General features: G+C 41.4%; 2 protein-coding genes across 3 annotated transcripts; both read left to right on the top strand.

Moving 5' to 3' along the window:
* The first annotated feature begins 14,122 nt into the window (after positions 1-14,122).
* LOC137942672 (protein NRT1/ PTR FAMILY 5.4-like) lies at positions 14,123-21,142 on the top strand. 2 transcript variants are annotated; one of them, XM_068788401.1, is made up of 5 exons: positions 14,123-14,301; positions 18,422-18,569; positions 18,672-18,889; positions 19,047-19,943; positions 20,037-21,142. In XM_068788401.1, the coding sequence occupies exons 4-5, from the start codon at positions 19,696-19,698 to the stop codon at positions 20,845-20,847; spliced, it is 1,059 nt and encodes a 352-aa protein (XP_068644502.1). In that variant the 5' UTR covers positions 14,123-14,301; positions 18,422-18,569; positions 18,672-18,889; positions 19,047-19,695; the 3' UTR covers positions 20,848-21,142. The 2 variants fall into 2 exon arrangements, with proteins under 2 accessions (XP_068644502.1, XP_068644503.1); XM_068788402.1 differs by lacking the exon at positions 14,123-14,301 and adding an exon at positions 15,762-15,849.
* On the top strand, positions 18,449-19,667 carry LOC137943140 (protein NRT1/ PTR FAMILY 5.7-like). The gene is made up of 3 exons (XM_068788834.1): positions 18,449-18,569; positions 18,672-18,856; positions 19,047-19,667. Exons 1-3 carry the CDS (start codon positions 18,449-18,451, stop codon positions 19,665-19,667), a joined length of 927 nt encoding a protein of 308 aa, XP_068644935.1.
* Positions 21,143-23,293: the final 2,151 nt, after the last annotated feature.

The raw sequence follows: 23,293 nt of genomic DNA, 5'->3' as shown, positions 1-23,293 counted from the left end.
CTTCATTTCAGACAACTCTGAGGGGTTCCTCCGTTTCTTGCATAGAAAACCCGCCCTACTCCTTCTGTCACGATGGTGTCGGTGTTGACAGCTTAGACCACTAAGTATAAATTATTGAAGGAAACAGCTTCGGATGATAATCTTGATTCGATTAAGCCGACACAGCTGAAGCCAGAATGTTGTTTGCTTGTTTGTTTTCGCTGTCCTTCTCGACTCTGTACTGGGGATAATACCGGGAAATAATCTTCATCATTCTCTCCTTGTGGAAGAGATTGAAATTTTTTCTTCGTCGACTAGGGTTGTCTCCATAGAAACTTGCTTCAGTAAATCAACGCAAGTAGACCGAGGAATACCCAAAGATTTTCGTTTTGGGTAGAATGTAAGACGTGCCTATTGTGTGGCCAAATCAGACCCTGTCAATGGCAGCGTCGTCTTCTTCGGGGGGTTTCACATTACCATCATCCAGATTTTCTCTTAACACTGACGCTACTTGCTCTGGCAATTCATTGTTATCTTCTTCTTCTTGGTGATCTCCTTAAAGCATAGGGAAGTTTCGGGGGATATAATTCACTGCAATGGAAATGTAACACAGGAGGTTGATGCTGCTGAGTATGGTAATTAGCCAGTGAAAGGAATCCAACCGGCTAGTGTTTATGGTGTCCTCAAACCACCTTGGTCTTCCTAGCTTGCTAGCCTCTGCGGCAGTGACGATGAGCAGGGAACTTATCAAGCGCCTCGCACCCATCACACTTTCCGAAGATAAACTGCTTGTAAATCCTCATGTGTGTGGAACATGATCATCAAAGGAAAGTGAGAGCTCATCAGCAGCAAACCCGTCTGTAAACCCCAGTAGGATAAACTTGAGGAACTAAGACGAAGACTCAGTCGGTCAATCTTTTTTCCTTCACTACACTCAACCTCCGAGCCTCCACTTTGGCGGCATTTCTGCAACACGATATGGAGATTAGCAATCCTATCCCGATTTTCAGCTTTGGAGGAATCCTTTTATCTAGTTTTGCTGTTCAGTTTAGCAGAGGCCGGAGAAATTGACTGGTTACTAGTTTTGAAAAGCCTGAAACTGCTAAAAGGGACGTGAGAGGAACTACCCTAGCGAGTTTAGTTCGCGGTCTGGGTTGCCTCCTTGCTCAAGAAAGGTGTTGCCTGTTGATAATACGACTCCGTAAGTGAGGAATGTTGCCCATATTGGAAACATGCGTAAGCGAACTTTTTGGTCTCTTCTACTTGTGTTACAGTGCAGAGCTTCCATTGCTTACTGGTGCTTCTACATCTTGAGCTGAGATATAATGGCAGCTTCGTGAAGGCATCTGCTAGGATTATCGAATGAGAGAGAATTGAGTTCGTATGATAATATTTGAGAGAGAAGAGATCATTCGACTTATTCAGAGAGAGAGAGAGAGAGAGAGAGAAGAGATCATTTGAGTTTTCAAAAGGTGAGTTTCTCTTGCAGCCGGAGCGTCATATCCGATGTTCTATGAATTAGAATTCGGGCATGGTTTACTTTTTTTAACTATCGAATAAGTATCCGAAGCCTCTCACTCTCACAGAGTACCGTGCAACCAAAGCTCTCAGTCTAGCAGTCAGAACAGAGTGACTACTCGCTCTTAATAGACGCATTTCTTGGGAAGCAAGAAACAGAAAAACGGGGGGCACTTTCACAGTTCAGCGAAAATAGCATTTGAAAAAGGAATGCGCTCAGAGAAAGAGAGGACGTTTCAGCTCGCAATCAATGATGACGAAGCATCTCTGCATCAACGGAGTACCCGGCTGACTTGCCAAACTTCATCGCTTCCGAAAGGTCCCTGCTTGGGCACCTATTGATTCAAAGCACCGTTTTCTCCAAATTGGCCGATGTGGCTATTTCAGCAGCGGAAGCGGCAACAAGAGGGTAATGGGCGGAGGTGACAACAACAACGTTAAAGCTTTAGGTTTTTAAGAGATCCGATAAGAGAACTAGAGGGAGGAGGCTCCCAAGTTTCTGAGTAAAGAGGGAGCTGAGAAAACAGGGACGAAGTTGAAGATGAAGAGATAAAAGAGGATGCTGGCATGGCCCCAAACGTTATTACTTTCTCAAAAAATAATTCATTTAACTTCCAAAAGATAATTCACTTTGACTTTTAATTGCACCCACTAACCCACCCCCCTTCAAAGATTTTGTAAGGAAACCATCGCCACCCCAAACTTTGACTAAGTTTTTGATTCCATCCCATCACTCGTATGAGGTGGTGATGGGAGGCTCGTTTGCGTGGAAAAGGCACGTTCATTTCTTTATTTTTAATTTTTTATAAAAAAAATTCATGTAATTTCCTAGTAAGCTTCTTCTTTCATAAAGCAGCAACTGGAGTGGCCATGAAAGCACCAGACAATCCAAAGCTTGGACGAAGACCGGGGAAATATGTTCAAGGTTTTAGAGAAAGAACCAACAAGTATATCAGTGCCTGGCGAATCAGTTTCTTCGTCTTGGGTAATCCATTTTACACCTACTTTTAACCCATAAACCTTGCGATCATCTCTGCAATCTCTGATTATATGTGATTCATGTAGCCTTTGTCGTGAGAGATCTTCATTGCTACTTAACATGGTTAATTAATTACAGGAATCTGCTAAACCAGAAAGCTCTATACTTGGTTTGTATGTTAAAGTTCATACAGATAACCTATCCTTGCAGAACGGGGAGGCCCCTCACCGAATCAAATGGCGATCGGGAGCACCCTGGCGAGATTCCAAACCGGAAGGAAGTAACGACAACTCTTTCCCGGCGATGGTCATGGTCACATGGAGGCGACCTTTTTCTTGACTTCATTTATTTTTTATTTTTTGTCTGTTCACTGTTGTCCGAGCAGCGGAACGAGGGAGACAATGAAAGAAAGAATCTCGCCACTGAGTAGGCCACTCATCATATAGAACAGAAAATAGGTACTAATGTACAGAAGCTCTAATTCTTGACGTATCGTTCTCTGACTGATCATGCCGCAATCATAAATCTCAGAGACCCTGCTCAAGATGCAGAAGCGCCAGTAAGCAAATGGAACTCTGTACTGTAACACAAGTAGAAGAGACTAAAGTTCTCTTACGCATGTTTCTAATATGGGCGGCATCAACCTCTTGTGCTACATTTTCATTACAGTGAAGTATAGCCCCCGAAAGTTTCCTATGCTACAAGGAGAATCACCAGGAAGAAGAAGATGATGAATTGCCAGAGCACGTAGCATCAGCAATAGAAGAAAATCTGGACTATGGTACTATTGAAAACCCCGAAGAAAACGTCACTGCCATCGACAGAGTCTGATTCGGCCAAATAGTCCGCACGTCCTCCATTCAACCCAACAAGAAAACTTCTGGGAACCCCTCTGTTGGTCGAGTTGATTAGCTGGAATTTCTTCCGAGGCTCCCTTGGTCAACGAAGAAAAGAAAACTTTGGCAGAGTATGAATCATCATGCAAACAATCAACTTTTCTATGAATATCTATTTGTCACTTGGATTCACGCCCTAGGCTTTGCCAATTTGGTAGTTGATAAATATCGCATCTGTAATCGCTCACATATCTCGTAGTTACAGGAAGTTGAGCGACGGAGACCTTCAGAAATGGCAACGCAAACACAAGACAATCCAAAGGTTGGAGGAAGACGGGAGAAATATGTTCAAGACATTTTCGAGAGAAGAAAGAAGTATGAGAGAGCTGCGTAAATGGGTTTCTTCGTATTTGGTAATTCAAAATACTCCTACATTTAACCCATTAACCTTTTAATCATCTTGGCAAGCTCAGATTGTCGGTGATCAGTCACATAGCTCTACTCCCTTTATCGTGCCAGAAATTGATAGGATTATATAAATCAAATTATACCTAGGGAGCAAAATTAAATACACAGATTTAACGTGGTTCACTTAAATCGGGTTACGTCCACAGCTCCTGATGATAATCTTTTATAGGGAATATAGTTCAATGTTTACAATTTCTTATCCATACAATTTATATATTAATTTATTACTGCACATAAATAAATACATATTTGTAAAAGGAACAATTGTAACCTGTATGAAGATCCTGAAACTCGCCGACGCCCAAATAGCACCGGTCAGAAACAACACGAAACAAACAACACACGGTCAGTAATAAAACGAACCAGACAACGCCTCTGCGGAGGCGTTCCTTCTTCCTCTCCTTCGCTCTCTCCCTCTACACTGAGGATACAAGGCCTTTCTTCCTTCTCTGGTCTCTCTCACTCTACACTGAGGATAGAGACTCCCAACGAAAGGAATCACGCAGCGTTGGAGCAGCACAACGACGGCAAGCAGAAAGCTCTGTTTCTGCAGCAACATCTCGGCGGGAAAGGAAGTGATTTCTCACTGTATCGATCACACAAGAGCTTCTCACTCGAACCACGAAGATTTCTCTCTCTTTGAAAATCAATCCTTCAAAGAGTTTCACCGAAAAAATCCGAACCTGTTTATGTTTCTCTAGTTTTGCCCCTTTTTTCTCACACTGTCAAAAAATCACAACGGGATTCAGAAATCATGGGGGGGGGGGGGGAGGGAGATATAAAAACTAAGAGTAAGGTTTAATGAGGTTGAGTGTTCCACACGCCAACCTCATAAAGAAAACCAAAAATTCCCTATATGTCCTTGACTATTTAAACTCGGGGATTCCCTAACAATCTCTCACTTGAAGACTGATATCAATCTGTCTTCACACATATCAATGCAACAACTTTATCTAGGTCTCTTCATTCTTGTAGACCAACTGAAGCTGAACATAGCTTCAATTTATCAATAGTCACCGGCTTTGTTAGCATGTCCGCAGGATTCCTATTACCTTGGATCTTCTTCAGCGTTAGCACCTCATCCTTTAACAAAGATCTGATGAAATGATAACGAAGACCATTGTGCTTGGTTCTAGAATGAAATACAAAATTCTTTGCCAGATGTATCGCACTCTGATTGTCACTGTGCAAGGCATTCATCTTTTTGCTCGAAACCAAGCTCGGTTAACAATCCTTGAAGCCATATTATCTCTTTACTGGCTTCTGTTATAGCTATATATTCAGCTTCAGTGGTGGATAATGCAACAATCTTCTGTATCTGCGACATCCAACTAACAGCTGTTGTGCCCATGGTAAACACATAACCAGTGGTGCTTCTCCGGTGATCAACTTCTCCTGCAAAGTCTGCATCTGTGTACCCTTACACTTGCAATTCACCTTTGCCAAAGTGCAAACACTTATTTGTGGTGCCACATAGATATCTCAAGATCCACTTCACTGCCTTCCAGTGGGTCTCACCTGGGTTTGACATAAATCTGCTAACAGCTCCCACTACATGACCAATATTTGGTCTCGTACAGACCATTGCATACATCAAACTACCAATGGATAAGGCATAGGAAACCTTATCCATGAGCTCTCTCTTCTTCTGTGTGAGGAGACTGATCCTTGGATAGACATGAGTGTTTGTCCAAGGGTGTGCCAACTGGCTTAGCATTGCTCATGTTGAATCTCTGCAAAACAACAGTGATGTACTCTGCTTGAGATAACTGCAATACTCTACTTTGCTTATCTCTTGTGATTTGCATTCCGAGAATCTTCTTAGCTGGACCTAAGTCCTTCATGTCAATTTTTTTTGACAATTGCCGCTTCAAGTTTCTGATCTCATCCATATCTAACCTAGCTACTAACATATCATCGACATAAAGAAGCAAAATGATATAACTGGATGTGTACCTTTTGAAGTAGCAACAATGATTAGCATTGCACTTCTGGAAACCTTCCTTATGCATGAAACTGTCAAATTTCCTGTACCACTGTCTTGGAGCCTGTTTCAAACCATACAAGCTCTTTTGGAGTTTGCACACCATATTCTCTTTCTCCTTTTATGAGAAACCTTCTTGTTGATGCATATATAACTCCTCATCCAAGTCTCCGTGAAGAAATGCAGTTTTCACATCTAACTGCTCTAGATAGAGATCTTCAATGGCAACAATGCTCAACACTGTTCTAATAGTGGTGAGCTTCACAACGGGAAAAAAGATGTCAGTGTAATCGATTCATTCCTTCTGTTGGAATCCTTTGACGACCAATCGGGCTTTGTATCTCTTAGAGCCATCGTGCTCCTCTTTCACCCAATACACCCATTTGTTATGGAAGGTCTCCTTCCCTATGGGTAACTCAACTAACTCCCATGTCTGGTTTGAGATTTGAGAATTCATCTCATCTTTCATAGCAAACTCCCACTTGCTAGCATCTTCAGTCTGACATGCCTCTACATAGCATTCAGGTTCTCCTTCATCAGTCAACAACAGATAATTGATGTATCTCCTGTTAGGCACATGAGGTCGAGAAGATCTTCTCAACATCGCAGCTGGAACAGGGGACTGTGATATGTCGAACTGGTGTGCACTATTTTGTTCAACAGATTCAGCTATCTGGGGGCTTGCTACAGAATCATCTGGGACCATCCACATCTGCATATACTGGCTCACTCTTTACTGAGTTACTGTCATCTGCAGTGTGTCTGTCCTTGTACATCACCCTTTTACTGAAAATCACATCTCTACTGCAAATCACCTTTTTGTTTTCATCATCCCATATGGGATATCCAAATTCATCCTCGCCATAACCGAGGAAAGTACATTTCTTGGATTTGGGATCTAGCTTATTCTTGCCTTGATCACTGATATGCACATACGTCATACAACCGAAAACTTTAAGGTGTGAGAGTCTTACTTCTTTTTCGCTCCATACCTCTTCTGGTATTCTGTATTCCAGTGGAATCGATGGACCTCGGTTGATCAAATAAGTTGTTGTGTTGACTGCTTCTGCCCAGAAGTGCTTTGGTAGGCCTGACTGCATACGCATACTTCTGGCTCTCTTAGTCAAAGTTCTGTTCATACGCTCAACTATACCATTGTGCTGAGGCGTACCTGACACGATTCTCTCCATGCGGATCCCATGATCATAACAAAACTTCTTGAATCTGGTGTCTTCATATTCACCACCATTATCAGTTCTCAACTTTTTTATCTTAAGCTCTGTTTCATTTTCAACCATGGCTTTCCATTTTCTGAAGGTATTAAACACTTCAGACTTGTGACTTAGGAAATAAACCCATACCTTCCGTGAATGATCATCGATGAATGTCACGAAGTAGTGTTTTCCACCAATGGATGAAACAGTTGTTGGCCCCCAAACATCAGAATGAGCGAGCTCTTGGCTTTCCTTCTTTGGAGCTCTGCCATGTGTCTGAAAGCTAACTTCTGCTTTCCAAGTATACAATCCTCGCACATATCAATTTCTACTGACTGTAGCTCTGATAGTTTTCCCATGGAATGTATAATCTTCATTCCTTTCTGACTCATGTGGCCAAGTATCTGGCGCCACAGGTTGGAACCTTGGTTACTTGTTGCAGCAGCAATGGTACAACATGTTTGTGCTGTCATATAGAGAGTACTACTCTTCTTTCCTCGTGCAACCACCAATGCACCCTTTGCAATATTCCAATCATCACCATGGAAGTTGTGGTGTAGCCTTCACTGGCTAGATGCCCTACTGAGATTAAGTTCTTTCTCAGGTCAGGAATGTGCCTGACATTTTTCAGCTCTCATATAGACCCATTCAACTGGATCTTCACTACACCTTTGTCTACAATATCGCACGGTTGATCATCACCGAGATATACTTTGCCAAGGTTCTTGGACACATATTTCTCGAAGAGTTCTTTCTGCGAGGTAGCATGGAACGATGCTCCAGAGTCTAATACCCAAGACTCCTCCTTGTTCTCCAGAGAGCATATCAATGCAGCATCATTCCCTGAAGAGGAAGCAACATTTACTTCTACCTTCGCCTCCTGATCCTTCGGTGCACTATTACACTGACTTTGGTAGTGCCCGTTTTTCCCGTAGTTCCAGCACTTGGCACTTGAGTTCTGAGATCTGTTTGGGTTTCTAGATTGAGACCTTCTATTCTGAGGTCTGTTTGGGTTTCTTGATTGAGACCTTCTATTCTGAGAAGTGCCTCGATGAGTTGACCTTCCAGGTCCTAGTTCTTCCTCTTGCCTTTGTAGACAATGTTGAAGAAATTGTCCCTTCACCCGACGATTTTCTTCTGATTGAGAACTAAATCTCATACATCATTGAATTTTAACTTGTTGCTTCCAGACGAGCTGGTCACTGCTGTAACAGTGGCATTCCAGCTCTCTAGCAGGGAAGACAAAAGTATCAATGTTTGTACTTCATCGTCGAATTCAATTTCAACTGAACTCAATTGGGTTGTAATGATATTGAGTTCGATTATATGTTGAGCTACTGATGCTCCTTTTGTCATCCGTAAATTGAACAGTCGCCTCATCAAATGCACCTTGTTTGAGGCTGACAGCTTCTCATACATATTGGCGATAGCCTTCATGAGACCTGTTGTGGTCTTCTCTTTTGCTATGTTAAATGCAACATTGCGGGATAACGACAGTCGGATGAATCCAAGGGTTTTCCTATCAAGGAGGTTCCACTCTTCATCCTTTATACTGTCTGGCTTCACTCCATCAAGCAGTAGGTATAAATTTTTATGATACAGATAATCCTCTATCTGCATGTTCTAGAAACCAAAATTCGCCCCATTGAACTTTTCAATCTTTAACTTCCCTTCATCTGCAGCCATTGCTCCCACTCAAATTTGACTTTCTGAATAACCTAGCTCTGATACCAATTTGATAGGATTATACAAATCAAATTATACCTAGGGAGCAAAATTAAATACACAAATTTAACGTGGTTCACCCAAATCGGGCTACATCCACAACTGCTGATGATAATTCTTTATAGGGAATATAGTTCAGTGTTTACAATTTCTTATCCATACAATCCATACATTAATCTACTACTGCAGATAAATAAATACAGATTTTTAAAAGGAACAATGTAACCTGTATGAAGATCCTGAGACTCGTTGACGCCCAAATAGCACTGGTCAGAAACAACCCGAAACAAACAGCACACGATCAGTAATAAAACGAACCAGACAACACCTCTACGGAGGTGTTCCTTCTTCCTCTCCTTCGCTCTCTCCCTCTACACTGAGGATACAACGGCCTTCTTCCTTCTCTGGTCTCTCTCACACTACACTGAGGATAGAGACTCCCAACAAAAGGAATCACGCAGCGTCGGAGCAGAACAACGACGGCAAGCAGAAAGCTCTGTTTCTGCAGCAACGTCTCGGTGGTAAAGGAAGTGATTTCTCACTGTATCGGTCGCACAAGAGCTTCTCACTCGAAGCACGAAAATCTCTCTCGCTCTTTGAAAATCAGTCCTTCAAAGAGCTTCACCGGAGAAATCCGAACTTGTTTTTGTTTCTCTCGTTTTTCCCTTTTTCTCTCACACTGTCGAAAATTCACAACGGGATTCAGAAATCATCGTGGGGAGGGGGATATAAAAACTAATAATAAGGTTTAATGAGGTTGAGTGTTCCACGCGCCAACCTCGTAAAGAAAACCCAAAATTCCCTATATGTCCCCTGACTATTCAAACTCAGGGATTCCCTAACAGAAAGTGTTGCCGAACGGGTCATCGTAGAACATGGTTAATTACAGGAGTCCGCCAAACCACATAGCAATCTTGCTAGGTTTGGATTGTTGATGGACTTTGAGTTTGACACCCGTATGTGAAAGTTCACACAAATGTGTTCTCCGTGCTGAATGGCGGAGCGGAAGGTGGGAGTCCCCTACCCGCATAACTGCTTTCATCACCCTACCAATTGGTTAGACACCCGAGGAAACGGTGAAAACGAATTATTTTCGATTAAAATTGAACCACGATTTTGTATTGATTTAGCATAGTATTTACATACAATTTTACAACAAAAATCACCTAAACAAAAAGGGTGATTCATAGGAGTCGGAGGAGTTCTATTCTTATGGACGACTCAATTGATTCAGTTGATGAACTTTCACAGAGTAAAGGTATTCTGTTCTTTATACCCCCTCAAGATGGACCACGGTTAGATAGGCCAATCTTGTCTCTTAGCAACTAAAATTATGGACGTGGCAATGGTTTGGTAAGGAGATCATCAGCAGAAGTAACATGAGCAACATGAAGTACGCCAGATTGAACCTGATCACGGATGAAGCGGTAATCAACTGCTAAATGTTTCATTCTGGAGTGAAACACGAGATTGGAGCTTAACTGAGTGGCACCAATAATGTCACAATAGACAACAAGAAAAGACTATAAAGTCACACCAAGTTCAATAAGTAGAGAGCATACCCACCTAAGTTCAATAGCAGTAGCAGCAACTAATCGATACTCAACCTCAGTAGAAGAGCGAGCAACAATGTGTTGTTTCTTTGAACTCCAAGAAATGGGATTATGCCCAAGATAGATAATTTAGTTACTAGTGAGAGAGTAATCATCTTTATTGCCGGCCCAATTGGCATCCAAGAACCCATGAAGAAATATAGGAGATTTGCGATGTAAAAGAAGTCATTAATCCAATGTGCCACATAAATAAGGTAAAATTTATTTAACAAATACTCAAATATCGTCAATCAGTTAATTCATAAACTAAGACATCTTATTGACAACAAAGGAAATATTAGGCTGAGTGAAAGAGAGATATTGTTGGCTGCAAACTACTTCACGAAACTGAGATGAATCAGAAAGAGGAGAGCCTGAGGTCATGGTGAGTGATGAAGAGTTCGTTGGCAATAGGGTGAGAATAGGTTTAACATCTTCCATATGAGTCGTTTTGGACAGGTCTTGAATGTATCTGCTTTGAGAGAGTAATATACCATTGCGATACGAAACAACCTCAACTCCAAGGAAATTAGAAAGAGAGTCAAGATCTTTCAGAAAGAAATGTTGAGAGAGACTATCAACAAATTGAGAAATATGGTCAACACTATTACCAGTAATAATAATGTCATCGACATACACAAGTAGAAGTAGAATATGCATACCAGTATTGAGAATAAAGAGGGAGGTATGAGAGTGAGAATTTTTTAAGCCTGATGTTAAGCACCTAGCCAATACTACCCAAAAGACCAGCCTGTTAGGAGCAGAAGACATATGTACTTAACCTAGGACCATAACATCACACCCCACCTTCGCGAGCCGACGTCCACGACGGCTTAACACTTAGCGACGAGGGCTGGGTCAGGATCCCATAATCCATTACGGCCACCGCGTTCGGGGTTCGCGATACCGGCGTCGGGGAACTCCCCTCGGGGATTCGAACTCGGGACATGGGAGCCCTCTTTGATACCAAATGTTAAGCACCTAACCAATACTACCCAAAAGACCGGCTTGTTAGGAATGGAAGACATAGGTACTTAACCTAGGACCATAACACATGAACCCAAAAGAAATTGACACAGTTCATGATACCAAGCCCACAGAGCCTGTTTGAGACCATTGATAACTTTATGAAGTTTGTAGATTTAAGTTGGATGATCTGAATCTACAAAGCCTAGAGGTTGTGCCATATAAACATTTTTTGAGAGTCGGCCTTGAAGAAAGACATTATTGATATCGAGTTGACGAATGAACCAACCATTGCTAACTGCAATACTAAGTACAAGTCTCACAATGGTGGACTTAACAACCGGGCTAAAAGTTTCATGGTAATCTACACTTAGTCGTTGATGAAATCCTTTGGCCATAAGACGGGCTTTAAATATATCAATAGACCCATCAAAGTGTCTTTTGATTCGAAAAATCCATTTACAACCAACAAGATTAGTGATATCATCAGAAGGAACTAGTTCCCACATTCCATTATGAGCAAGAGCATCATATTCTTCAAACATAGTTCGTCGCCAATTATGATCTTTGAGGGGTTGAGTCATGGACGTAGGTTCAAGGTCGGGTTGGGATGTTAGGTGTGTGAGCAGGTTGAGTTTTTTAATTGGATTACGGATTTTGTTTATGGCCCGAGTGGTCATGAGATGTTGGGTGAGTTTTTGGTGGTAGATTGTGTTTCAATGAATGGATGGGTAACATATGGTGATGGTTGGATGGGTCATGATTGCTGATCAATTTTTGTTTGATGTGTTAATATCATAAGGAGGCATTTCTTGAGGGAGCCCTTGAGGTGGATTGTTAGAAGTCTGTCGTGGTGATGAAATTGATGAAATAGTAAGCACAGGTAGAATCCAAATATCTATGGTGGTGGAGGTGGGATGAGGTAGGTGATTATTAAGGGAGGTTTACGGGAAGACTGACTCTACAAACTTGACATGATGAGAAATGAATATTTTTTGAAGCAGATTATTCAAAACACAAGTAAGCACTTTGAGATAACGAATAACTAAGAAAAACGCATGGTTTAGACATTTGATCCAGTTTGTGAGATGTATATGGACAGAACCAAGGATAAAATAAACACCAAAAATCTTTAGTATGGAATAAATTGGCATTTTGTGAAAAATTAATTCATATGGAGATGATAGATTGTGTGTAGTGGTTGACATCCTGTTTATTAAATAGACAACATTGACAAAGGCATGGGACCAAAAGGTAAATGGAAGGGAGGCATGAAAAAGTAAGTTGAGACCAATTTGAACAATATGTTGATGTCGCCTTTTTGAGTTGCCATTGTGCTCAGGTGTATGGGGTGGGAGTGGTTAGGTGAGAGATGCCATTTAAAGAAAGGTAATCTTTGAGGCTAATATATTTTCCCTCATTGTCTGAATAAAGTGTGATAATTTTTCTTTTGAAGTAATTTTTCACAATGGTTTTGTAATGGTGAAAAACTTCCTGAACTTCAGATTTTCGTTTTGAGTAGGTAAAACCATATGTATTTGGTATAATAATCAACGAAAATGACATTTTTTTAAGGTTTTTTTAATATTTTTAAAAAATATTATTACATTATATAGCGAAAGTAATTATTCTAATCTTTGTGCATATCATTATTTATCATTTTAAGTAAATTTTTATTTAATTATTTATTCTATTACCCATTTACCATTCAATAAACAGATAAATAAACAGTATACGAAATAAAATATAAAAATAACTAATAAATAAGTGAAATAGCATAGGAAAATGACTACTTTACTTGATTCTGTGTGTATACAGTTTAGATCAAGGAAGATTTTTGACTGAAGTAGTTCGATCGATCGATCGATCGAGAGAGAATAAAAGGTGCTGAGTGGTGAGTTCCAATAGAAGCAGCTTTGACGTGCACCCTTCCATTAAATAGCTGCTACAAACAGGTAAGAAAACTTTAGATTTCGATAGATTTCGTAGCTGTTGGAAGCGTTGTGTGGATTCAGTGCGGAAATTCATCAAACACTCAGAGAGACCAATCGACTAAAATAATCTTACACGGCAGAGCAACCTAAGATCGCGTCGTCGGTCGTCGGCCATGCAGTCATCCTTAATTGCGTCTCTCGTTGCAAAGCTTGACGCAGACACGGGAACGTCCCACCCAATTTTTTCGGCAGCGTAAATGCCGAAGAGGGAGGATGAATGTCAGCAAAACAAGGAAAGAGAGACGCAATTAAGGATGACTGCATGGCCGACGACGCGATCTTAGGTTGCTTTAAATTGTGGAGACGGAGACCATGGTTGGCCAACATTTGACAACATTTTCATTGGCCCCCCTAAGGTCCACAAGACCGTGGTGGCAGAAATTCCACATAAGACCACGACAATCACTGAATAGGAATGACTGCTTATATTTCAGCAAGGCTCGGTCACCGTCGTATAAATCTTTTTTTATGTAATAATCACTAATTTGATTTTTCATTGTTACGCCAATATTTCGTTTCAACATATATCTACCCACTAAATAAATTTTCTATTAAAAGTATCAAACTTTTAAACCCACCGGTATTTACTTTTATGTATATTTTTTTTTTAATAGAACTTTAATGTGACGTACGGACTGTCACGTCCGTGTCCTGAATTTAGTGCGCATTAGTGCTTTTGAACAAAGTAAAGCGTCCAAAAGTCGCGGACGCTCTCTTTTACCAAAGGGAAACCAAAAGCAGAGAAACGGACGGACCAGAAACGCGAGTTAATGAAGACGAGGGCCCAACTTGTGCGTTCCGTTCCCATCAGACACTGTGATGGATGGACCGGTCAATACACGCTGCCAGGCCCGATGGTACGCGTCCAGCCGCCGCCGCCGCTCGTTTCTGTCGTCAAGCCGCCTCCCACTCTCTCTCCGTCTTATATATCTCATGTAAGAATGCAGGGAGTTGTAAATCGGATTTGGTCCAGTAGAGTCGATCTGTGACTTCTTCAGCGAAGACACTCTTCTGTAATTTCTAAAAGTTGATCGGTATGGCGGGAGGTAAGCGTTCATGCTTCTGTTTATATTTTTATTATAATTTTATGATTTATGATAGAAATTTGTTCCTTACATTTCGTATTAGAGCTACCATATCTGATCTGCGTTCAATTCTAAAAAACGAATATTTGAGCGAGCTCTCTGTGGGGGGCTTAAGCTCGTCTTGAAAAAACGTTGTGTCCTATGATCGTGCCTGGGTGCTGCATGAGGCTGGTTTGCATAGCCAGCCAACCCACGGCAGTGAAATGTCGAGATAGGCGCCTAGTGCACTGGTGGTTGTGCACCAGACGCACTGTGTGTGCCGGCATCGATTTTTTTACCAACGCACGCATATCTCCTGCTCTCCCGGAAATAAAAATGTCGAGTTGAGTGTGTCGCCGTCGAGTGCCTTTTGCGTCGTGCATCGGAGGAAGTCGTCGCGCTGGAGTCGATGTAACAACAGGATAGCTGAGACCAACGCTATACGCGCTAGAGTTCGGTATGCTCCCGGCGGAGCGCTGCCTAGGCCAGGCCAGGACGAAAACATGAAAAATATCTGTCGGGAAGGGCTGGCAAACAACCGGACCAGAACACGAGTTAATGAAGACGAGGGCCCATCTTGCGCGTTCCGTTCCCATAAGACACTGTGATGGATGGATCGGTCAATACACGCTCACCCAGGCCGATGGACGCTCGATACGGGTAGATAGTACGCGTCATCGCCAATAAGTCGGCGCCGCTCGTTTCTCTCGTTGGCCACCTCCCAGTCTCTCTCTGTCTTATAACTGGTTCTGAATTCGGAGAATCTGCTTCTCTATCAGGAGCCTTTATGGAGGTTCAGGTTTGTCAATGGAATTGCCTTATTTTCGTATTACAGCTCATTCCGTTTACTCGTTTCTTAGCCATCGCAATCATGCGATGAATTTCTCTGTCGACATCAGTGTCAAATTCGGCTTCTGCTCAGTTTTACGCACTTACAGTTACCATCCATTTTGTCTTTGTCATGTTATAGAAAGTCTCGGTCTGCCCAGATAAAGACGTTAGGTTGAAGGAGAAAATGAGTCTGTTATATACGTGCAACCCAGAACTGCAAGTAATTGCACTGGTTAATTCCTTCTATTGTTCCAGGTTATCTTTTCCGCACAAGACGATGAGATATGCCTCAATGTTGTTGCTAATGCAACCAGCGACAGATAGGAGTTTGTTTTCGGTGTGCTTCCTTGTTATCTACCCAGTTGTGGCTGTCTCCTTTGGTCACCGTCATTTTTGTTATTCTGTCAATCAGATATACCTCGCTATCCTGACAGTGTTCAGCTTTGCTGGTGATCAAGCTTTTATCTGCGTCTCTACTTCCTTTCCAACAGGTTTTAGTTGGACTCCATTTCATTAATGTGTGTTATATATCTCGTGTAGGAATGTAGGGAGGTGTAACTTCTCTCTTTTGATGGTAAAAGGTGGGCTTAAGAATTCGGATTTGGTCTAGTAGAGTCGATCTATGAATTCTTCAATCAGGACCTCTGAATAGAAGAGACACTTTTTGTAATTTCTAAAATTTGATCGCTATGGCTGGAGGTAAGCGTTCATGCTTCCGTTTATATTTTGCTTATAAATTTCATGATTTAGGACAGAAATTTGTTCCTTACATTTGGTATTAGAACTACCATATCCCATCTGCGTTCAATTCTAAAAAACGAAAATTTGAGCGAGCTCTATGTGGGGGGCTTAAGCTCGTCTTGAAAAAACGTTGCATCCTATGATCGTGCCTGGGTGCTGCATGAGGCTGGTTTGCATAGCCAGCCAATCCACGACAGTGTAATGTCGAGATAGGCGCCTAGTGCACTGGTGGTTGCGCACCATATGCACTGTGTGTGCCGGCATTGATTTTTTGACCAACGCACTCATATCTCTTGCTCTCCCAGAAATAAAAATGTCGAGTTGAGTGTGTCGCCGTCGAGTGCCTTTTGCGTCGTGCATCAGAGGAAGTTGTTGCGCTGGAGTCGATGTAACAACAAGATAGCTGAGACCAACGCTATATGCGCTAGAGTTCGGTATGCTCCCAGCGGAGCACTGCCTAGGCCAGGAACGCCGGTTTTCGTACTCTCCAGCTATCCCGCAATTAGGGGTGGCATCGAACAGAGTCGATTTGTGAGTAGCTCGAACTCGGCTCAGTTCTGGCTTGGTTCGATTTAGTTTATTTGGATCTCGAACAAGCTCGGTTCCGGCTTGGTTTGATTCGGTTTATCTGGATCTTGAGGCTCGTTTAAGTTAACGAGCCGAGTTCGACGAACCATGGTTCGGTTCGAAAGCTCGCGAGCCAACTCGTTAACTTAACGAGCGGCATGGGAGGTGGGAGGCGGGAGTCGTCTTCGACTTCATTTGACCTTTCGACTTTGAATTTGATATTGAGTTATCAAATTGACAAACTCTTCGTCTTTCGTTCTAGCTTCTCGGGAATCAGGGGGAAGAGGGAAAGAGTACACGAGATCGCCAAACTATGGATTCAAAACTCGAGGCTTCAAAATCGGGCAGGTTCAGAAGGAATTCCATCTGGTAGATCTAATAAATTCAGAGGAGAAGACACCGGATTAGGCAGAGTACACGAGGTTGCCAAGCTATGGATTCCTCCATTTCAAGTGGTGAAGAGTTTCCAAGCCTTCCGAGGAGCCATCTTTCAGTTTCACGATTGTGGGTACTTAGAAAAAAGCCTGCAAGTCTAGGGTGTAGTGGAATAAATGGAAGAGGAGAATGAGATGAGAGGTTGTATAGAGGTAGAGAGATGCGCCATTATCCTCTCTATATGTGAGTATTTGGTCTCCCTTGAAAAAGGGTGTGATTCTTTTGGTAATGGTAGTCCGTTGTAAGTTGTAACTTGCGGTATTAGAAAGAAGGGAATAGAATCTCTTCTACCCCTTCGTGTTTTTCGTCGGTAAAGCACAAACTTTTTTTTTGTGTGGCTGTGTTGCCATCTTCAGTTGATCTAGTTGTACATTCAGTAGGGTTTGCACCCAAACCCGAAAGAAGCAATGTTCGGTGGACCAAGGTGTGGAAAAGATTCTTCCCGAACTCCTGGATTTACCTTTGGAATCTAATAATCGGGAGCACCGAAAGACTGTCAGCCGTGAAAACTTGTTGCATGCCAAAACTCAGGCTGTTTCGTCTGAGGCTCTGAGTCGGGCTGGCACCCCTGCTTGGTTTAGTGTCGTTTCTTTTGAACCCAAACCGAACCTATTCGTGTCAAAAAATGAGAAAGAACCACACCAAATGGTATGCTGATAGCATGGTTATTTAGGCGAGTCATATTGGTACGTCATCTACCTCTCGATGAACCATGTATAAGTGATGGAGAAGTTGCCATTGAAATTCCTTTTTTGATGGTTGTTAATAAAATAAGAAAGGAAATGATCCGAATCTTTATTTTCTTTCAAATGGTTCCTTCAATTTTAAAAGAAAAAAAATAAGACATTAAAAAAACAAAGCGTTTTTAAATATTTTTACTTCTGTTAGTGAAAATTTGAAATCATTAACCATTTCTCAATGGTTTTCAATGGAATAAGAGGCAAAATATTCATAATGAACTTATCTATCTAATATATGAATCAATTTGAATCAAGAAAAACAAAATTGTTTTAACAAAAAAAAAAAAAAACAAATCAAGCTAAAACCAAACCTTTGACTCTCTTACCATGTAGTGTATCTATGTGAAAAGGAAATTAAGTAAAACGAAAAATAAAACACGAAGAGATTTTATATCTTTTATCCTTAGAGTTTAATGTACAAACGAAAAGAGAGCTTTTCATTAAGTTAGAACTATTTCTAATGACTATTCTATGCCTATTTATGAGTAAATAAGAAATTATCTGAATCCTTAAACACATCGATGAGATTGGATCTGCATTGATGAGCTGCAATGTAGAGATCGAAGTACTCAGAAATAAAGTCTGATTGCATACTGATCAGTACTGTTTGTCGTGTTCGTGCAGGATATGTTAACTGAATCGTTTCTTTCATATGACAGTTTGATGAATTCAAGTAGAATTCAATTTTCTCCGCCTCTAAATTAAATATGGTTTCTTTGATTCTTCTTCCTTTTTTTCAACCAACCGAATCTCACATCTGTTATCATTCACTTGCCGCGGAATCACAGGAAGTTGAGCGTCGGAGAGATCCAAAAATGGCAACGCAAGTTCTGGACAATCCAAAGATTGGAGGAAGATTGAGGACATATGTTTGTGAGCTCAGAGAAGAAACCAATAAATTTATCAATGCCTGGCGAGCCAGTTTCTTCATCTTGGGTAATCCAAAACTCATCATACGCTCATAAGATAAATACTAATGTTTGTCCAATAATTTGCACGACAGTTCATGATGTGTGTTTGTTCTCTGGTTCATGGCAGGTGTAGTCAGCAGTAACAGTTTCGCCGAGTACACAATTGTTTGGAACTTGATTGATTTCATTATGAGTAATCAGAGGAAGAAACTTGCCCCTGCTGCCGCCACCATATACCTATCCAATGGCCTGTCGTCCTTCCTAGACATTTTAGGGGCCTTTGTTTTGGATGCTCGGCTTGGTCGTCACCGTGTCATCCTCATCTCCATCACTTCCTAGATGGCTGTGAGTTAAGATTCTTTAGAAATAAGCTTCTGTTTTAATTTTTGGATAAGTTGTCACAAAAAATAAACATTCACAATTTAGAAATCTTTCTGAGATGCACATCTCAAAGCAAATAATAACCTGGCTTAAACTAAACATAAAGAGAATATGGTTGCAGGGTATAGGTATCTTCGTACTTTTGCTCTCACTGGAACTACCTGAACTTGCTGAAACAATCGTTTTCTACATAGCATTGCTTCTTATTGCAGCAGGCAGATGTGGACAAGGCCACACTCTCAGAGAGTTTGGGCTCGATCAATTCAAGAGCCGCCGCTGCGTGGACAAAACTAAAGCTAGGATCCACAACAGAGTATGGTGGTACCTTGGAAAACTGGTAGGGGTAGTTACTGGCATCACAACTAACAGCATTCTAACCAAGAAAGCCATTGATGATGAAGATGAAAACCAATATTGGAAATCAGTCGGTACATATTCCCTCCTAACCATGGCCGTCACGTTTCTCTTGTTCTTGTCTGGAACCCTACTTTACACCCATGTTAAGCCAGGAGGCAGTCCCCTTACCCGTATACTGCGTGTTTTTGTTGCTGCTCTGCGGAACAGACGCCTTCGTTGCCCTGATCATGCTAATGAATTATACGAGGAAAGGAACTTGCAGGATGGAGTTTTCGTTTGTGATCCCCAAGGAAATGCAAATGAACCTATCAATGCAAGTCAATTGATAGAAGATCAACAGTTGCTCCAAGAAAATCTCCCTGACGATAATCCCGAGCTTAAATGAGCAAATCGGAGAAATTGCCTTGGACAAAATGTTAGAATTGTTAAGGAATGGTCTCACACGGATTACAACTTCACAAGGCCCAGAGGAACTACAAAAGAAACACGGTGAGGAGGATCAAGAAGATGTCCTACTTTCTAGGGATCAAAAAGGACAGGTTGCCCCTGCTGATGCTGGTTCATTCAGTAATGTAAATCCCTCGGAGGATGAACCATATTTGGTGGCCTCCGAATCCAAAGATCCAGTACTACATCGGTTGCCTCACACAGAGGGTCTAAGGTGATTTTTCTCTTTCTCTCAATTGACCAAATCAACTCTTCTCTCTCGAAGACTACCATACCAACTGTTCATTTTATTTGAGAATCATTTTAGGTGCCTGGACAAATCTGCGACGATAGACCCATGTCAAAATTTACAGGAATTAGTAAGGAAATGGAAGCTCTGCACTGTCACACAGGTCGAAGAGAATAAGGTTCTCTTACGCTTGTTTCCCATTTTGGCAACATTTCTCATTTTTGGAGTTGTATTACAATTGGGCAACTCCCTCTTTCTTGTGCAAGGAGGTACCCTTGACAACCAACTTAGTCAGCATACGGTGGTTCCTCTTACCGCCCTTTTAGCTGTTTCAGGCTTGTCAGATTTGGCAACCACTCAGTTTCTTCTGCCTCTACTAAACCGGGTGTTGAAACTGGATAAAGGGATTCCTCCAAAGGTTAAGATCGCAATAGGATTGTTCATCTCCATACTGTGTTGCATAACAGCTGCCGAGGTTGAGGCTCATAGGTTGAAGGTAGTAGAGAAAAATGACCTGATCAACGACCCATATGAAATTGTCCCCATGAGTATCTTTTGGTTATTTCCTCGGTTTATCCTACTAGGAGTTATAGATGGGTTTGCTGGTGATGGCCTCGAAGACTTCTTCGACGATCATGTTCCCTCCATAATGAGGATTTACAAGCACTTATCCTCTGAAAGTGTGTTCTGTGCGGGAAGCCTACTGAGCGCCCTGCTCGTCGTCATTGCAGCAGAGACCAGCAAGCTCACAGGAAGACGAAGCTGGTTCAAGGACAGCGTAAACACTAGCCGGCTGAATTACTTTTATTGGCTAATTGCCATACTCGGTGTCATCAACCTCTTGTGCTACGTTTTTGTCGCAGTTAAATGTAGCCCAAAAAAATTCTGATGGCAAGAAGAAGATGAAGAGAAGGTATAGAATTGTCTCCTCTACTATCGTTAACGTTTTATTGTACTGGTTTTTTTAAGAGTTAGAGTGAAACAACAAGTTGTAATACTATTCAACCGAGTTGATCGATCCATGACATCAAAAGAACGCCCGAGTTGTCACTGAAAAATCTATGATGATCTCATCGCTTATAGGATTGGGGGAATTTCTTTGATAATTTATTTATGAACCAGTGAGATTGTCACCCTCTCAATGAGAATTCTACAGAATTTTATGAATTTTCCTGTTTTATTTAGTTCATACTGGATTATTCGAGTATTTAAGGTTGTTGAAATTGAGGATTTGACATAATTTATGCATGGTTAAGCATTTTGAAATTCCAGGTTCTGCTTGCTTTATACTGAATTTATTGGGTATTGAGTAGGATTATTGAAATTGAGGGCTTGAAATAATTTATGCGTGGTTAAGTTATGTGAAATTTCAGGTTTTATTTAGTTTATGCTTGGTTAGCTGGGTACTAAGTTTGGGTTGCTGAAAATCTAGAGTTTTAAATTGGTTTAGGATTGTGTAAGTTCAAAAATCTCATGTATATTGAGTTTGAACCTTAAAGATCGATGGTCTGATTTTAGATTAGGGCTAACAGGTTCTAAAACTCATGTTTCATGTCATGCCAAGCATGATTAGAAGTATATCGAATCCGATTCCTGAAATTGATAGTTCTAATTTAGATTAGAAATAGTTGAGCTCTGTGAATCCGTATTACATTTTGGGCGAGTACGAGTAGAATATTTATAAACTTAAAAAAAATTGAAAAAATTAAATGACATAGCTTGATGATGTTTTAATATATTTAATGATATGGCATCTTACATGGGTGATGACATGTCAAAATAGTGATATGGCAGCCTAATCGGTCAAAACCTACATGTTACCTTTGATTGTACATATGTATAGTTGATGGGTCGAGTATTTTTCTAAATAAAGTCAAACTGTGGTTATTTATCTAATTAATTTTTAAAAATTGGGTAAAAACCTAAAAGTTTCATAATATATCTATTTGGAACTTTCCCCGGAAAGGCAATTAAACCTGTTTCTCCCTTAATTTGATCCAAAAAAATTTAGGAATCACATTCAGTTGCACTTGCACGCTACGTCAACAGAAGAACACACCGGATCATGCTACACGGAAAAATTTTGGTATCAGATTCAGTTGCACTTGCACGCTATCCTCCCTCTTAGGCATTTATGCTGCCGGAAAACTTTGGTTGGGACGTTTGCGTGTCTGCGTCAAGCTTTGCAACGAGAGACACTATTAAGGATGACTGCATGGCGGTACTGACACGATCTTAGGTTGCTCTGCCGTTAAAGATTATTTTAGTCGATTGATCTCTGAGTGTCTGATGAATTTCCGCACTCAATCCACACGTGAAATCCAGAAGTGCAAGTAATTGCACCGGTTAATTCCTTCTATTGATCCAGGTTATCTTTTCTCCACAAGACAATGAGATATGCCTCAATCTTGTTCCTAATGTAACCGGCGACAGATAGGAGTTTGTTTTCGGTGTTCTTCCTTGTTATCTACCCAGCTGTGGCTGCCTCTGTTGGTCCATCATTTTTGCTATTCTATCGTTCGATCAGATATACCCGACTATCGTGATAGGGTTCAGCTTTACTGGTGATCAAGCTTTAACTGCGTCTCTACTTCCTTTCCAATAGGTTTCTGTTGGACCGATTTCATTAATATTTAAGGTGTGTTATGTATCTCATGTAGGAAGGTAGGAAGTTGTAACTTCTCTCTCCAGCGAGGACGTCTGAATGGACAAGATACTTTTCTTAATTTTTGAAATTTGATCGCCATGGGTAAAGGTAAGTTTTTATGCTTCCGTTTATATTTTAATTATGAATTTCATGATTTATGATAGAAATTCGTTCCTTAAATTTGATATTAGAGCTACCATTTCAATTCTAAAAAAATAAAATTTGAGCGAGCTCTCTGTATGAGGTTCAAGCTCGTCTTAAAAAAATGTTGTGTCCAGTGATCAAGCCTGGGTGCTGCGTGAGGCTGGTTTGCATAGCCAGCCGACCCACGACAGTGAGATGCCGAGATAGGCGTCCAGTGCACAGGTGCTTGTGTACCAGACGCACCGACGATGCACTGTGTGCCGGCGTCTATTTTTCGACCAACGCGCGCGCGCATATCTCCTCTCCCAGAAATAAAAATGTCGAGCTGAGTACGTTGCTGTCTAGCGCCTTTTGCCTCGGAGGAAGTCGTTGCGCCGGAGTCAATGTAACAACGGGATATCTGAGACCGACGCGATGTGCGCCAGAGTTCGGTATGCTCTCGGCGGAGCACTGTCTTGGCCAGGAACGCCGGTTTCGTACTCTCCGGTTATCCGCAACGTTGCGAGCCAGAGCACCGACCGTGCTCTTTGTGTGCGTCGGAATA

Source organism: Aristolochia californica, unplaced genomic scaffold (genome assembly GCF_029961685.1).
Source record: "Aristolochia californica isolate CCGP_79_NKW_82.1479 unplaced genomic scaffold, dmAriCali1.0.hap1 SCAF_10, whole genome shotgun sequence".
NCBI lineage: Eukaryota > Viridiplantae > Streptophyta > Magnoliopsida > Piperales > Aristolochiaceae > Aristolochia > Aristolochia californica.
The sequence above is the reverse complement of the archived record's forward strand: the minus strand, read 5'-3'. Positions and strand labels throughout refer to the sequence as shown.

Bases quoted from the DNA above. Each gene is read 5' to 3' on its own strand.
- LOC137943140 (XM_068788834.1), top strand. From the start codon at position 18,449: ATGGCAACGCAAGTTCTGGACAATCCAAAGATTGGAGGAAGATTGAGG. The intron at 18,570-18,671 runs GTAATCCAAAAC...GGTTCATGGCAG, and splicing joins AGCCAGTTTCTTCATCTTGG to GTGTAGTCAGCAGTAACAGT. The intron at 18,857-19,046 runs GTCATCCTCATC...ATATGGTTGCAG, and splicing joins CTCGGCTTGGTCGTCACCGT to GGTATAGGTATCTTCGTACT.
- LOC137942672 (XM_068788401.1), top strand. From the start codon at position 19,696: ATGTTAGAATTGTTAAGGAATGGTCTCACACGGATTACAACTTCACAA. The intron at 19,944-20,036 runs GTGATTTTTCTC...GAATCATTTTAG, and splicing joins CCTCACACAGAGGGTCTAAG to GTGCCTGGACAAATCTGCGA.